Source organism: Salvelinus namaycush, chromosome 40 (genome assembly GCF_016432855.1).
Source record: "Salvelinus namaycush isolate Seneca chromosome 40, SaNama_1.0, whole genome shotgun sequence".
NCBI classification, from domain to species: Eukaryota; Metazoa; Chordata; class Actinopteri; order Salmoniformes; family Salmonidae; genus Salvelinus; species Salvelinus namaycush.
Window position 1 is genome coordinate 3,173,306 of NC_052346.1, and position 15,553 is coordinate 3,188,858.

The 15,553-nt window shown below is 43.4% G+C and overlaps 1 protein-coding gene across 6 annotated transcripts in view; it reads left to right on the forward strand.

The window, feature by feature from the left end:
• LOC120033379 (sodium- and chloride-dependent GABA transporter 2-like) overlaps positions 1 to 14,021 on the forward strand; it is a 41,089-nt gene extending 27,068 nt beyond the window's left edge. For 5 of the 6 annotated variants that reach the window (XM_038979700.1, XM_038979698.1, XM_038979697.1 and 2 more), the window contains 8 exons: positions 4,573 to 4,676; positions 5,707 to 5,831; positions 8,012 to 8,124; positions 8,321 to 8,458; positions 9,166 to 9,268; positions 12,418 to 12,518; positions 12,783 to 12,953; positions 13,311 to 14,021. In XM_038979700.1, the coding sequence (XP_038835628.1) occupies positions 4,573 to 4,676; positions 5,707 to 5,831; positions 8,012 to 8,124; positions 8,321 to 8,458; positions 9,166 to 9,268; positions 12,418 to 12,518; positions 12,783 to 12,953; positions 13,311 to 13,439 (984 nt within the window). In that variant the 3' untranslated portion in view covers positions 13,440 to 14,021. Of the gene's footprint in view, positions 1 to 4,572; positions 4,677 to 5,706; positions 5,832 to 8,011; positions 8,125 to 8,320; positions 8,459 to 9,165; positions 9,269 to 12,417; positions 12,519 to 12,782; positions 12,954 to 13,310 lie in introns of those variants that run through there. The other variant, XR_005473954.1, reaches the window with a different exon arrangement.
• Positions 14,022 to 15,553: the final 1,532 nt, after the last annotated feature.

Here is a 15,553-nt window from a genome sequence, read left to right on the forward strand (position 1 = left end):
AGCTTGCGGATTCAATCTTGCAACCTTTCGGTTACCGGCCCAACACTCTAACCACTAGGTTACCTTCCGCAACCCTGATCGGGTTATGCCATATGGCTGTGGGCTACACTAGTTCATTTAGCAGACAAGATTTGGTTAGAATGCCATTATTTTATGGTATGAAGAATACAATTGAACTAAGCTGAATAAAATAGAAAGGATATTTTCTCCAAAGGATTTGAGGGAGTGCGCACATGCGGCTATGCTGTGTTGTGTGGTTAGCAAAGAAATAGGTACTCCTATATGCTTAATTTAAGTTATTAATGTAACTTTAGTTGTTCTTCAAACATTGGGCTCTATGTTTGGATTTTTAATACATTGTAAGGCTACATGAAGTGTCTCTAATGATGATTTGAAAAAAGTAGCTTGAAGGCATGAGCTCTGCTTTGTTTTTTGCGCAGGCTGTACACACTTCATCTGTCTCTTATTTTCAATTTGACAAGCACATAATAATGCCTCGAATTTCCCGGCGGCATCCCCTTTGTGTGGCCGTAATGCACCCTAAAAAATAAATATCTATCTTACCTCTATTGTTTTTTGTCCTGCGGTTTCGAGAACAAAGATGACGAGTTTAACAGCAAAGTGAGCCTGTCAGTTAGTCTTCATTCTCGCACAGCATCCAAACATCTATTTTCTAATTGAAATTTTCCATAGGGGACAATAAAGTATATATAATATATCCAGCCTACCTATATCCAGCCTATTTCTCGAGAATAGAAAGGTTCAGAACTTTTGTGAAACATCACAGCACAGTTGAAAAATATATGGCAAGTGGAAAACTGGATTGTGTTAAGAGATAGATGGGAGGGGTTGAGGGTAGCTGAAGGATGAGATTAAACCAAATAACTATTGTAAAATACATTGTGTCCGTAAAATTCATATAGTATGTAGAATCATAAGTGTTGTTGTCCTTATTTTACTCCAATTAGGGAAGGGTTAGGGGAATATAATAAAGGAAAATATATATATTTTTTTAAATATATATATATACACACAGTACCAGTCAAGAGTTTGGACACACCTACTCATTCAAGACTTTTCTTTATTTGTATTATTTTCTACATTGTAGAATAATAGTGAAGACATACACTACCATTCAAAAGTTTGGGGTCACTTAGAAATGTCCTTGTTTTCCATGAAAACATACATGAAATTAGTTGCAAAATGAATAGGAAATATAGTCGTTGACAAGGTTATAAATAATGATTTTTAATTGAAATAATAATTGTGTCCTTCAAACTTTGCTTTCGTCAAATAATCCTCCATTTGCAGCAATTACAGCCTTGCAGACTTTAGGCATTCTAGTTGTCAATTTGTTGAGGTAATCTGAAGAGATTTCACCCCATGCTTCCTTAAGCACCTCCCACAAGGTGGGAGGTGGGGCTTGATGGAGCCACTCCTTAGTTGCCCTGGCTGTGTGTTTCGGGTCGTTGTCATGCTGGAAGACCCAGCCACGACCCATCTTCAATGCTCTTACTGAGGGAAGGAGGTTGTTGGCCAAGATCTCGCGATACATGGCCCCATCCATCCTCCCCTCAATACGGTGCAGTCGTCTTGTCCCCTTTGCAGAACAGCATCCCCAAAGAATGATGTTTCCACCTCCATGCTTCACGGTTGGGATGGTGTTCTTGGGGTTGTACTCATCCTTCTTCTTCCTCCAAACACGGCGAGTGGAGTTTAGACCAAAAAGCTCTATTTTTGTCTCATCAGACCACATGACCTTCTCCCATTCCTCCTCTGGATCATCCAGATGGTCATTGGCAAACTTCAGACGGGCCTGGACATGCGCTGGCTTGAGCAGGGGACCTTGTGTGGGCTGCAGGATTTTAATCCATGACGGCATAGTGTGTTACTAATGGTTTTCTTTGAGACTGTGGTCCCAGCTCTCTTCAGGTCATTTACCAGGTCCTGCCGTGTAGTTCTGGGCTGATCCCTCACCTTCGTCATGATCATTGATGCCCCACGAGGTGAGATCTTGCATGGAGCCCCAGACCGAGGGTGATTGACCGTCATCTTGAACTTCTTCCATTTTCTAATAATTGCGCCAACAGTTGTTGCCTTCTCACCAAGCTGCTTGCCTATTGTCCTGTAGCCCATCCCAGCCTTGTGCAGGTCTACAATTTTAGCCCTGATGTCCTTACACAGCTCTCTGGTCTTGGCCATTGTGGAGAGGTTGGAGTCTGTTTGATTGAGTGTGTGGACAGGTGTCTTTTATACAGGTAACGAGTTCAAACAGGTGTAGTTAATACAGGTAATGAGTGGAGAACAGGAGGGCTTCTTAAAGAAAAACTAACAGGTCTGTGAGAGCCGGAATTCTTACTGGTTGGTAGGTGATCAAATACTTATTTCATGCAATAAAATGCAAATTATTTACTTAAAAATCATACAATGTGATTTTCTGGATTTTTGTTTTAGATTCCGCCTCTCACAGTTGAAGTGTACCTATGATAAAAATTACAGACCTCTACATGCTTTGTAAGTAGGAAAACCTGCAAAATCGGCAGTGTATCAAATACTTGTTCTCCCCACTGTATATACATACATACACTGCTCAAAAAAATAAATAAAGGGAACACTAAAATAACACATCCTAGATCTGAATGAATGAAATATTCTTATTAAATACTTTTTTCTTTACATAGTTGAATGTGCTGACAACAAAATCACACAAAAATGATCAATGGAAATCAAATTTATCAACCCATGGAGGTCTGGATTTGGAGTCACACTCAAAATTAAAGTGGAAAACCACACTACAGGCTGATCCAACTTTGATGTAATGTCCTTTAAAACAAGTCAAAATGAGGCTCAGTAGTGTGTGTGGCCTCCACGTGCCTGTATGACCTCCCTACAACGCCTGGGCATGCTCCTGATGAGGTGGCGGATGGTCTCCTGAGGTATCTCCTCCCAGACCTGTACTAAAGCATCTGCCAACTCCTGGACAGTCTGTGGTGCAACGTGGCGTTGGTGGATGGAGCGAGACATGATGTCCCAGATGTGCTCAATTGGATTCAGGTCTGGGGAACGGGCGGGCCAGTCCATAGCATCAATGCCTTCCTCTTGCAGGAACTGCTGACACACTCCAGCCACATGAGGTCTAGCATTGTCTTGCATTAGGAGGAATCCAGGGCCAACCGCACCAGCTTATGGTCTCACAAGGGGTCTGAGGATCTCATCTCGGTACCTAATGGCAGTCAGGCTACCTCTGGCGAGCACATGGAGGGCTGTGCGGCCCCCCAAAGAAATGCCACCCCACACCATGACTGACCCACCGCCAAACCGGTCATGCTGGAGGATGTTGCAGGCAGCAGAACGTTCTCCACGGCGTCTCCAGACTCTGTCACGTCTGTCACATGTGCTCATGTGCTCAGTGTTAACCTGCTTTCATCTGTGAAGAGCACAGGGCGCCAGTGGCGAATTTGCCAATCTTGGTGTTCTCTGGCAAATGCCAAACGTCCTGCACGGTGTTGGGCTGTAAGCACAACCCCCACCTGTGGACGTCGGGCCCTCATACCACCCTCATGGAGCCTGTTTCTGACCGTTTGAGCAGACACATGCACATTTGTGGCCTGCTGGAGGTCATTTTGCAGGGCTCTGGCAGTGCTCCACCTGCTCCTCCTTGCACAAAGGCGGAGGTAGCGGTCCTGCTGCTGGGTTGTTGCCCTCCTACGGCCTCCTCCACGTCTCCTGATGTACTGGCCTGTCTCCTGGTAGCACCTCCATGCTCTGGACACTATGCTGACAGACACAGCAAACCTTCTTGCCACAGCTCGCATTGATGTGCCATCCTGGATGAGCTGCACTACCTGAGCCACTTGTGTGGGTTGTAGACTCCGTCTCTTGCTACCACTAGAGTGAAAGCACCGCCAGCATTCAAAAGTGACCAAAACATCAGCCAGGAAGCATAGGAACTGAGAAGTGGTCTGTGGTCACCACCTGCAGAACCACTCCTTTATTGGGGGTGTCTTGCTAATTGCCTATAATTTCCACCTTTTGTCTATTCCATTTGCACAACAGCATGTGAAATTTATTGTCAATCAGTGTTGCTTCCTAAGTGGAAAGTTTGATTTCACAGAAGTGTGATTGACTTGGAGTTACATTGCGTTGTTTAAGTGTTTCCTTTATTTTTTTGAGCAGTGTACATACATACATACATACATACATTCATTCATTCATTCATTCATTCATACCATATGTGTGTGTTTACAAAAAGTATATATGGGGGATTGGAAATGATGCAGACAATTACATTTATGGAAGCTACAATCTATCTGCAATATTAAAGTTGATCTTCCCCCTAAATAAAGAAATACCCATTGGTAAAAATAGGCATTTTTGATTCGACACCCTAGTCTATGCATATATCTATGCAGCCATGCGCTCTCTATCTCTGTTTGTCTTTCTTTCTCTCTCTTTTTGTCGTGCGCTCTCTCTCTCTCTCTCTCTCTCTCTCTCTACTTTTACCCTTTCTCATTTGTATTTTTTCTCTCTCCATCCTTCCTTCCGTCCCTCTATCTGTCCATCTCTGTTTAGGTATGGATGGATGCGGGGACTCAGATATTCTTCTCTTATGGCATCTGTCTGGGGAGCCTTACCGCCCTGGGCAGCTACAACAAATACAACAACGACTGCTATAAGTGAGCCTCACACACACGCACATGCACACACACAGTAGATGATAGAAACCAAATACACACAAAGTGGTACTAATTTCATCAACTTAGCTCACCAAGACAAATAAAGCAAAGGGATAATTTCACCTTTCAGTTTTCATCATGAATTGGCAGATTTATCCGTAGAACTTTTGCTTTCTTAAGGTACTCCCTGCCTTTGTTCCAAATGGCACCCAATTCCCTATGTAGTGCACTACTTTTGACCCGGGGAATAGGTAATAGGGATTCATTTAGGATGCATCCCCCAACTCCCAGTCCCCAGATATTTTACAAAAAGAATGCCTGGAATGACAGGGAAAACACTGACACCGTACTCCACCTAGAACAAAATCCCACACTGTCTGTTTCCCACACTGACATGCAGGTCCTGGCAATTACAAACCCGGGGTTGTGTTCATTCGGGAACATAATGGAAAACGTTTTAAAGCACTTTGCAACGGAAAAACAAAAATGTGCGTTTCTTATTGGACAGGTCCAGGTAGTCCCTCCCTGTTTGTCTTTTTTGGGGGGGGGGGGGGGGGGGGGGGGGGGGGGGGTTGGTACACAATATACATGACCCAGGCTTCTTTTGTAGCTGGACAGCTCTTTGAAAGTTGAAGCTGGCGCCGGACCATAAAGATAACTGATTACTCTTTTGAACATGATCCCTTCTTTTTATGCCACTATGGAATGATTCATGTCTTGTTTTGATTGATTGGGTTGATCAATTGTATGGGGCTGTATAGTATTGTTTGAAAGACTAATTTATTCAGATGTATTGACTGACTGACAGTCTTCTTGCCATTGTGTGCTTTTTAACATTCTCGTTAATCAATTTATCGATTATTTAGCAGATCAGATATTTGATTCATTGATTAACTGACTGATTGTGTTTTCATTTATTTATTGATTATTGTTCTTTTTTTATACTTACTTTAAAGTCGTGATTGATTGAGATTGTCTGTTCTCTATATTTACTCAGTGATTGATTGTGATTGTCTGTGTGGTTTGCCAGGGACTGTTTTTCCCTGTGCCTGCTGAATAGTGGCACCAGCTTCCTGGCAGGCTTTGCCATCTTCTCTGTGCTAGGCTTCATGGCTCAGGAGCAGGGTGTGGACATCGCAGATGTGGCCCAGTCAGGTATTACGGGGGGGGTGCCGATATATGTGTTTGACTATTTAAACGCATCTGTATTTGTGTCTATGTCGCTGACTGTGTGTAACGTGTACAGTTGTACACATAGCGGCTTCAGAAAGTATTCACCTCTTTACTTTTTCCACATTTTGTTGTTACAGCCTGAATTTAAAATTGATTAAATTAAGATTATTTTGCCACTGATTTACACACAATACCCCATAACGTCAGTGGAATTTAGATTTTTTTTTTTTTACAAATTAATTAAAAATGAAAAGCTAAGAGATCTTGAGTCAATACGTATTCAACCCTTTTGTTATGCAAGCTTAAATAAGTTCAGGTGTAAAAATGTGCTTAACGAATCACATAAGTTGCATGGACTCATTCTGTGTTCAATAATAGTTAACATGATTTTTAATGACTGCCCCATCTCTGTACCTCAATCGAGTAATGAATTTCAAGCACAGATTCAACCATAAAGACCAGGGAGGTTTTCCAATGCGTTGCAAAGAAGGGCATCGATTGGTAGATGTGTAAAAAAATATATATATATATAAAAAAAAGCAAATGCTGAATATCCCTTTGAGCATGGTGAAGTTATTAATTACACTTTGGATGGTGTATCAATAAACCCAGTCACTACAGATACAGGCGTCTTTCCTGACTCAGTTGCCGGAGAGGAAGGAAACCGCTCTGGGATTTCACCATGAGGTCAATGGCGAAAACAGTTTCCGAGTTTAATGGTTTTGATTAGGGCTGTGGCGGTCACGAAATTTCGTCAGCCGGTGATTGTCAAGCAAATAACTGTCGGTCTCACGGTAATTGACCATTAATTGACATAAACACATTTAGCATCTCTTTGCTTCCATTTTAAAACATCTAATAAATCCATGTAATATAGCCCACACCTTCACAATAAATCCATTATTTATTTTACACAGGTCTAAAATAACATGATAGGAAGAAACTTGAGTCTATTTCAGAAGAACAGAATAGCATACTCAGAGTTGTCCTTATGTAAGGCCCTGATCTGGCTGTGCCATATGGCTGTGGACTACACTAGTTCATTTAGCAGAAATATTTGATTAGAATTCTGTGACATTATTTTGATTATAGTATGAAGAATACAATTGAACAAAGCTGAATAAAATAGAAAGGATATTTTCTCCAAATGATTTGAGGGAGTGCGCACATGCGGCTATTCTGTGTTGAGCGGTTAACAAAGAAATAGGTACTCCTATATGCTTAATTTAGAGTTATTAATGTAAGTTTAGACAGTGTGGATGAAGGAAGCCTGTACAGAATAACAAATATTCCAAAGCATGCATCGTGTTTTCAATAAGGCACTTAAGTAATACTGCAAAAAATGTGGCAAAGAAATGTACTTTTTGTCCTGAATACAAAGCATTATGTTTGGGGAAAATTCAACACAACACATCACTGAGTACCACTCTTCAAATTTTCAAGCATGGTGGTGGCTGCATCATGTTATGGGTATGCATGTCATGAGCGAGGACTAAAGTTTTTTAGGATAAAAAAGAAATGGAGTACAGCTAAGCACAGGCAAAATCCTATAGGAAACCCTGTTTCTGTCTGATTTCCAACAGACACTGGGAGATTAATTGACGTTACAGCAGGAGAATAACCTAAATCACAAGACCAAATCTTCACTGGAGTTGCTAACCAAGATGACATTGAATGTTCCTGAGTGGCCGAGTTACAGTTTTGACTTAAATCGGCTTGAAAATATTTTGCAAGACTTGAAAGTGGCTGTTTAGCAATGATCAACAACCAACTTGACAGAGCTTGAAGAATTCTAATAAGAATAATGGGCAAATATTGTACAATCCAGGTGTGCAAAGCTCTTAGAGACTTACCCAAAAAGACTCACAGCTGTAATTGCTGCCAAAGGTGTTTCTAACATGTATTGACTCAGGGGGTTGAATACTTATATAATAAAGATATAGTTGTGTTTTATTGTTTATAATTTTTTAATACTTTCTTTTTTTTAATTCTTCCACTTTGACATTAGAGTATTTTTGTGACAAAAATACAATTAAATCCATTTTAATCCCACTTTGTAACAGAACAAAATGTGGGAAAAGTCGAGGGGTTTGAATACTTTCTATATGTGTCTGACTCGGTGTTGTATGGCTGTGTTTGTCTGACTGTGTGTTTCTCTCCAGGCCCTGGGCTGGCCTTTATAGCGTACCCTCGGGCTGTAGCCATGATGCCTCTCCCTCAGCTGTGGGCTGTGTGCTTCTTCCTCATGATCATCATGCTGGGGCTGGACACACAGGTGTGGCACACACACACAAACACACAGGGTCTCTTCCACACATGCATCCAGTGTGTAACAAATAAGAATTACAATGTAACAAGCATCGTATCCACATGCACCCACACAGTATGCAACAGACAAGCATTGCAATGTAACAGCCGTCTTACCCACGCCAACCTACCCCGTTCCCCTCCCCCTTCCACCCCCTGTCCAGTTTGTGAGCCTGGAGGCCCTGATGACCTCTGTGACTGACCTCTACCCTACGGTGATCCGGCGGGGTTATCGACGAGAGCTGCTGCTGCTGATGGTGTGTGTCGTCTGCTTCCTGGTTGGCCTGGTCATGGTCACCCCGGTGAGTCTGGTTGGATGGATGCATGGGTAGATGATTTCTTGGCTACCCAGACTCCTTGCTCCGGCCAAGTGCTACCCCACGCCCTTGGACTTTCTTCTCTGGAAGTCTGAATCTTGAGTGCCTCCCCAACCCTTCACCAAATGCGAACACATTCAGGGCCGTCTGATTGGTCAAGAAACTGATGGATTGGGCCACAGCCAAAGCACACGTGGGTAAAGCGGCAGTTTGAAAATTCATCTTTGGCTTTGATTCTCCGATTGGTTAGAGACGATCCAATCGCTGATTACTTTGTTTTATAAAATGCCCCTTGTGCCCCTAAAGTCTGTAGCGAATGACAGAGCAGCAGAAGAATTTAGTGTGAGTTGTCAGGCTAGGTGGATGGATGGATGGTTGTCTGTTTTACTGGCCACATGACTGGTTGGTTAGCTTGGGTGGCTGTCTACGTGACTGGCTACATGGCTGGCTAGCTGACTGTCTGTCTCAGTCTGCTTGCCTGTCTGTCTACATGATTGGTTGTCTGTCTGTCTTTTTGAAATAATGCCCGACTAGTTGACATATCCACTTACTGCTAGACACTCTGTTACAATTAGTACATTATCCAAATGTCTTCTCCCAATTAAATGATCTCCCTCTGTCTTTTCAATTGTGTAGATCTATGATGTGGTGATAAATCTGTGATGTAAAGTTCTCTCAATCTCTTTGGATAGGGTGGTCTCTATGTGTTCCAGATCTATGACCACTACTCCTGTAGTGGGGCCAGTCTGCTGCTCCTGTCCATCTTCCAGTCGGTGACCGTGGGCTGGGTTTACGGTGAGTCCAGAGGTTGTGCACAATAAATACCTTATCACAACCTTGACACAACATCTTTCAACCTCATGTAGACTTGACACTGTACACACCCTCTGACGTGTGCCTCGAAACACCGTACTTTCTTTCTGTTATCTATATATCTTGCTATGGCGATCCTCTCAATTGTGCAAATACATACAAAGTGAGCTAACAGTGGTGTTTAACTATGCACAAATCTTGTATGTCCTCTCACCTTACCTTCCACATTCCTATTCAGGTCAACAGTATATGAATCTGGAGTAGTCTATTGCGGGCAGAAGACATTCAGTGTGAGCTGTAGTGTAGTGGAGGCCGAGCCAGCGCCAGATCTATTCATGAGTCGCTGTCTCCCCAGACCCTAAATCTTCCCGCTGAATGTGTCGCCACACAGTCTCAGCCATGGGGCCCTGGGGAGCCCACAGTAGCTGCCTCAGATACTAACACACAAAAAGCATAGGCAAAGAAAAGCTCAGGCATGAATCTCCCTTAGATGATAACATGCTAACGCTAAGTCGCTAACACAGAAAAACTCCGGTGATAGAAAAACCTGAGCATAAATCTTCTTCTAACGCTAACATCCCAAAAGTTCCAGACACAGAGAAGCCTGGGCATAGATCTACCTCAAATGCTAACACTAAGTCTCTAACATAGACAAGCTCAGACACAGAAAAGCCTGGGTGAAAATCTGCAGAGAGTCTACAGTGGAACTGTAGAGGGATTTTGGGTGATCTACTTTAATTTGTTTCCATGTAAGTTGAGAGTGTAAGAGAGGATTGTTGTTTTACGGTAAGAGCCCTAGCCAGAAGGTAGAGACACGGGCTGTAGATAGGAATGATGATGGGGACTGGAGCAGTCTGTGTGAGGTGGGAACCTCTCTGCTCTGGTGGATTCCTAAAAAGTGGGAAGTGTGTGTGCGCGCGTTTAACTTCATACATGCGTGCCTACAGTGCATTCGGAAAGTATTCAGACCCCTTCACTATTTTTGTTACGTTAAAGCCTTATTCTAAAATGGATTCAAATTTGTTTTCCCCACATCTATCTCCACACAGTACCACATAGTTGCGAAGTAAAAACAGGTTTTTAGAACATTTTGCTAATGTATAAAACATGTTAAACTGAAATATTACATTTAAGTATTCAGACCCTTTACTCAGTACTTTTGTTTGGCAGCGATTACAGCCTTGAGTCTTCTTGGGTATGACGCTACAAGCTTGGCACACCTATATTTGGGGAGTTTCTCCTATTCTTCTCTGCAGATCCTCTCAAACTCTGTCAGGTTGGATGGAGAGCGTCGCTGCACCGCTATTTTCAGGTCTTTTTATTTTATTTTTATTTAACCTTTATTTAAGTAGGCAAGTCAGTTAAGAACAAATTCTTACATACAATGACGGCCTACCCCGGCCAAACCCTGACGACGCTGGGCCAATTGTGCGGCACCCTATGGGACTCCCAATCACGGCCTGATGTGATACAGCCCAGGATCGAACCAGGGTCTGTAGTGACGCCTCTAGCACTGAAATGCAGTGCGTTAGACCGCTGCGACACTCAGGGAGCCCGGTCTCTCCAGAGGTGTTCGATGGGGTTCAAGTCCGGGCTCTGGCTGGGCCACTCAAGGACATTCAGAGATTTGTCCCCGAAGCCGCTCCTGAGTTGTCTTGGCTGTGTGCTTAGGGTCCTTGTCCTGTTGGAAGGTGAACCTTCGCCCCAGACTGTGGTCCTGAGTGCTCTGGAGCAGGTTTTCATCAAGGACCTCTCTCTACTTTGCTCCGTTCATCTTTCCCTTGATCCTGACTAGTCTCCCAGTCCTTGCCGCTGAAAAACATCCCCACAGCATGGTGCTGCCACCACCTTGCTTCACCGTAGGGATGGTGCCAGGTTTCCTCCAGACATGACGCTTGGCATTCAGGCCAAAGAGTTCAATCTTGGCTTCATCAGACCAGAGAATCTTGTTTCTCATGGTCTGAGAGTCCTTTAGGTGCCTTTTTGCAAACTCCAAGCGGGCTGTCGTGCCTTTTACTGAGGTGTGGCTTCCATCTGGCCACTCTACCATAAAGGCCTGATTGGTGGAGTGCTGCAGAGATGGCTGTCCTTCTAGAAGGTTCTCCCATCTCTACAGACAAACTCTGGAGCTCTGTCAGAGTGACCATCGGGTTGTTGGTCACCTCCCTGACCAAAGCCCTTCTCCCCCAATTGCTCAGTTTGGCTGGGCGGCCAGCTCTAGGAAGAGTCTTGGTGGTTCCAAGCTTCTTCCATTTAAGAATGATGGAGGCAAATGTGTTCTTGGGGACCTTCAATGCTACAGACATTTTTTGGTACCCTTCTCCAGATCTGTGCCTCGACACAATCCTGTCTGAGCTCTACGGACATTTCCTTCGACCTCATGGCTTGGTTTTTGCTCTGACATGCACTGTCAACTGTAGGACCTTATATAGACAGGTGTCTGCCTTTCCAAATCATGTCCAATCAATTGAATTTACCAAAGGTGGACTCCAATCAAGTTGTAGAAACATCTCAAGGATGATCAATGGAAACAGGATGCGACTGAGCTCAATTTCGAGTCTCATAGCAAAGGATCTGAATACTTGTGTAAATTTACAAAAATTTCTAAGAACCTGTTTTTGCTTTGTCGTTATGGTGTAATGTGTGTAGATTGATGAGGAACAAAGTTAATTTAATCAATTTTAGAATTAGGCTGTAACGTAACAAAATGTGGAAAAAGGGAAGGTGTCTGAATACTTTCCGAATACACTTGGGAGAGTTGAGGTAGCCATGCTTTACTACTTTCTGAGCATCCCCGTGGAGAGCTGTGGAAATGGTATTTGTCCATGGTCAGGTCTCCAGTAGTTCCTCTATGGTCATTACGACAGTGGTATTTAAATTTGGTCTATTCAGGACCTTAGACACTATCCTGTACTATAGTTCTACCATCTTATATGGGTCTCCAATTTAAGTGGTTTGGGACCTTTAGGACCATTTTCTAGTTTTCAATTACTGGTCTTTACGATTGTGCCTGGACTTCAGATTGACCTTGTTTGGTCCTTACAATTCAGAACCATGGTTAAACCACTGTTGTGGTCAGAACCCAGCCTTGACCACAGAACCATGTAATAACCCCTCGCCCTGTTCCTTAGGGCCTGACAGGTTCAATGACAACATTAAGCACATGATTGGCTACAGCCCGCTGCCCTTCTTCAAGCTGTGCTGGCGCTACCTGACGCCAGCCTTGTGCACGGTGAGTGACCTTTAACCCTTGACCCCTGTGTGTGGGAAGAGTCCTGTGAACTTCATATATACAATTGGGATATATGTGTACACATTTGAGTAATTGTGTGAATTATTTTGGTTACCTTTTTTGCAGAATCTAGTTGTTGTGACTTTTCTCTGTACATTTCTTACCCTACAAATGGATCAGACTGACCCAATGGCTTCATCTTGGACCAGTGTGTCATATTCAGACAAGCAATGTGTGTGTGCAACTCTCTTTCTCTCTCACCAGGCGACGTTTGTGTTCTCCTTGGTGTGCTGGTCCCCTCTGTCCCTGGGGAAGGGCATAGTAGCCCCGGGGTGGGCCACAGCTCTGGGATGGCTCCTCACCCTCTCCTCTGTCTCCCTGCTGCCCCTCTGTGCACTTTACGCCCTTGCCACCACCCCCGGCAGCCTAACACAGGTCAGTCACACAGTAACATTTTTACACCAACAGCCAACTGCTACACTTGGCCCTGCCATAACCCAGACTCCCACATTAACTGTTACTCTTGCCCCTACCGTCCAACACTGCACTATGTGGACTGACTCTACACTTAATTACCTCCATCTCCCCTGTGACTTACCCTCATGATTACACAAGACATTCGTTAGTGTGTCTTGAAAATAACTTGTACCTTCCCATCATGCTATAGTGAATAGGTTGGCCAATAATTCAGGGCACAAGACTGTACTAAGCGTATGAGACATACTGTACAGTGCATTAAGGCATATGTTGTGTGTGACTAACATCTCGTCCATCTCTCCTGTTGACCTGTAGCGTTTCCGCCGGCTGTGTCGTCCTGCCCCCGACTCCAATTTGGCCATGGACCACCGGACCACCTCTCTCACCTTTGAACCCTGTCTGGCTCTCACTGCCGGAAATCCAATGAGCCAATCGCAGACTTGATCTAGGTACGACCACCCTGGGTTTAGCCAATACGGTTTCTGCGCACCAATGGGACAGATCAGAATCAGGGGTCATGGGATGTTTCTATGGAGATGGGAAGGCCTCTGCCCCTCTGTTGTGTTCTCACTGGTAAATGGAGACAGGATGGTGGTTGAAACTGTGATGGAATCCAGCCTGTATGCTGTTGGGCCTGGGATATGTGGACCGGGCTTAGTGACATGCCGCTAACTGTGTGTATTTTTGTGAATGAAGGAGGGGGGGAGGGGGGAAAGAGAGGGAAATTACCTCGTCATAATTTCAGTCAGACTAGCCAATGGTTTCTGACTGGACTATTTTGATCAGGTCTGAAATGGTACCCTATTCCCTCCCTATATAGTACACTATTACTTTTAACCAGGGCCGCTAGGGCTCTGGTCAAAAGTAGTGCACTATGTAGGAAATATGGTGCCATTTCAGAGTCTGTAATTGGCTAATTGAGTTAAGGCATTAAGTGAAACTGTTTACAGAAAATGAGAAATCTGGACTGGAAGTAGTGAAAAAAATCATACCTTAAAAGATCTTTTCTCCTTTTTGCTATTTATTGTGTTGAACAATGAAATAATGAATCAAGTGAAATGAATGCAATAGTACCATGTTGAAAACATAAGTAATAATCAGAGAGACATACTATACACTGAGTGTACAAAACTTCAGGAACATCTGCTCTTTCCATGACAGACTATCCAGGTGAATCGAGGTGAACGCTATGATGACTTATCGATGTCACTTGTTAAGTCATAGTACCTAAACTGTTTGTGTATACGCAGGGCCCAGCTGTAAAAGAGACCTCGGTCTCAGTCTGTGTTCAAAAGGTAGAATACCAGTAAGTCCACGTCAATCAGTGTAGATGAAGGAGAGGAGGCAGGTTAAAGAAGGATTTTTAAGCATTGAGACATGGATTGTGTATTTGTGCCATTCAGAAGGTGAATGGGCAAAACAAAATATTTTAAGTGCCTTTGTACTGGGTAGGGTAGTAGTAGGTGCCAGGCACACCGGTTTGAGTCTCAAGAACTGCAACGCTGCTGGGTTTGTCACGCTCAATAGTTTCTCGAGTGTATCAAGAATGGTCCACCACCCAAAGGACATCCAGCCGACTTGACACAACTATGGGAAGCATTTGCGTCAACATAGGCCAGCATCCATGTGCAACGCTTTCGACACCTCGTAGAGTTCATGCCCTGACGAATTGAGACTGTTCTAAAGGGCAAAAGGGGGTGCAACTCAATATTAGGAAGGTGTTTTGTACTCTCAGTGTATAGTAGGAACTCCGACATACGAACATGTCAGGAATGGAGGTCCTTCAGAACACTGAAATGTCCGTAGCTTTGCAATTCACTTTAAAAACTCATCAAACCTTTATAGAATATATTGATTTAATATATTTTTATATAAATTATTTGTTATAGAAAATATATACGTGTATATATATTTGTTTTACATGTGTTTTCTAATCATTTATCTAGATACTGTAATAATATCTGATTTTGTTTTTTAGACCATGTAAACAACATTTACATTTTACAGAAGTTCTCAGTTTCATATTGCCCGTTCGGTTGACTGGTCAATCCGTATCTCTGAGGCTCGTATCTTTGAGGTTCTACTTTATGTAATCTAATGGCATAATGTAAGGTCTTCAATCATGTGAAAATCCCTGTAACTATTTTCTTGTTCTACAAGTATGTGACAACTGTGGCTAGTCATGACCCAATGTGTTTTATTTTACTTCTCAAAGCTGCTGGAAACATACACTGTCATCTCGGTGTACAAATTGGGAGCCATGGATATGACACTTTATATTTCAGTAACGTGTTTCTTTGATTTACTTTCTCATTGAAATCATGATAAAAAAACAAACATGCTTGTGTTGTATTAAACAAGTGTGTGCATACGTGTGTGCCTGTCTGCGTGTGTGCCTGTCTGCGTGTGTGCCTGTCTGCGTGTGTGCCTGTCTGCGTGTGTGCCTGTCTGCGTGTGTGCCTGTCTGCGTGTGTGCGTGCAGAAGACTGTGTTCGTCCACAGAGTTTACATTTTTAATGTCACGTGCACAAGTAGACTGAAATGCCTTTCTTGCCAGC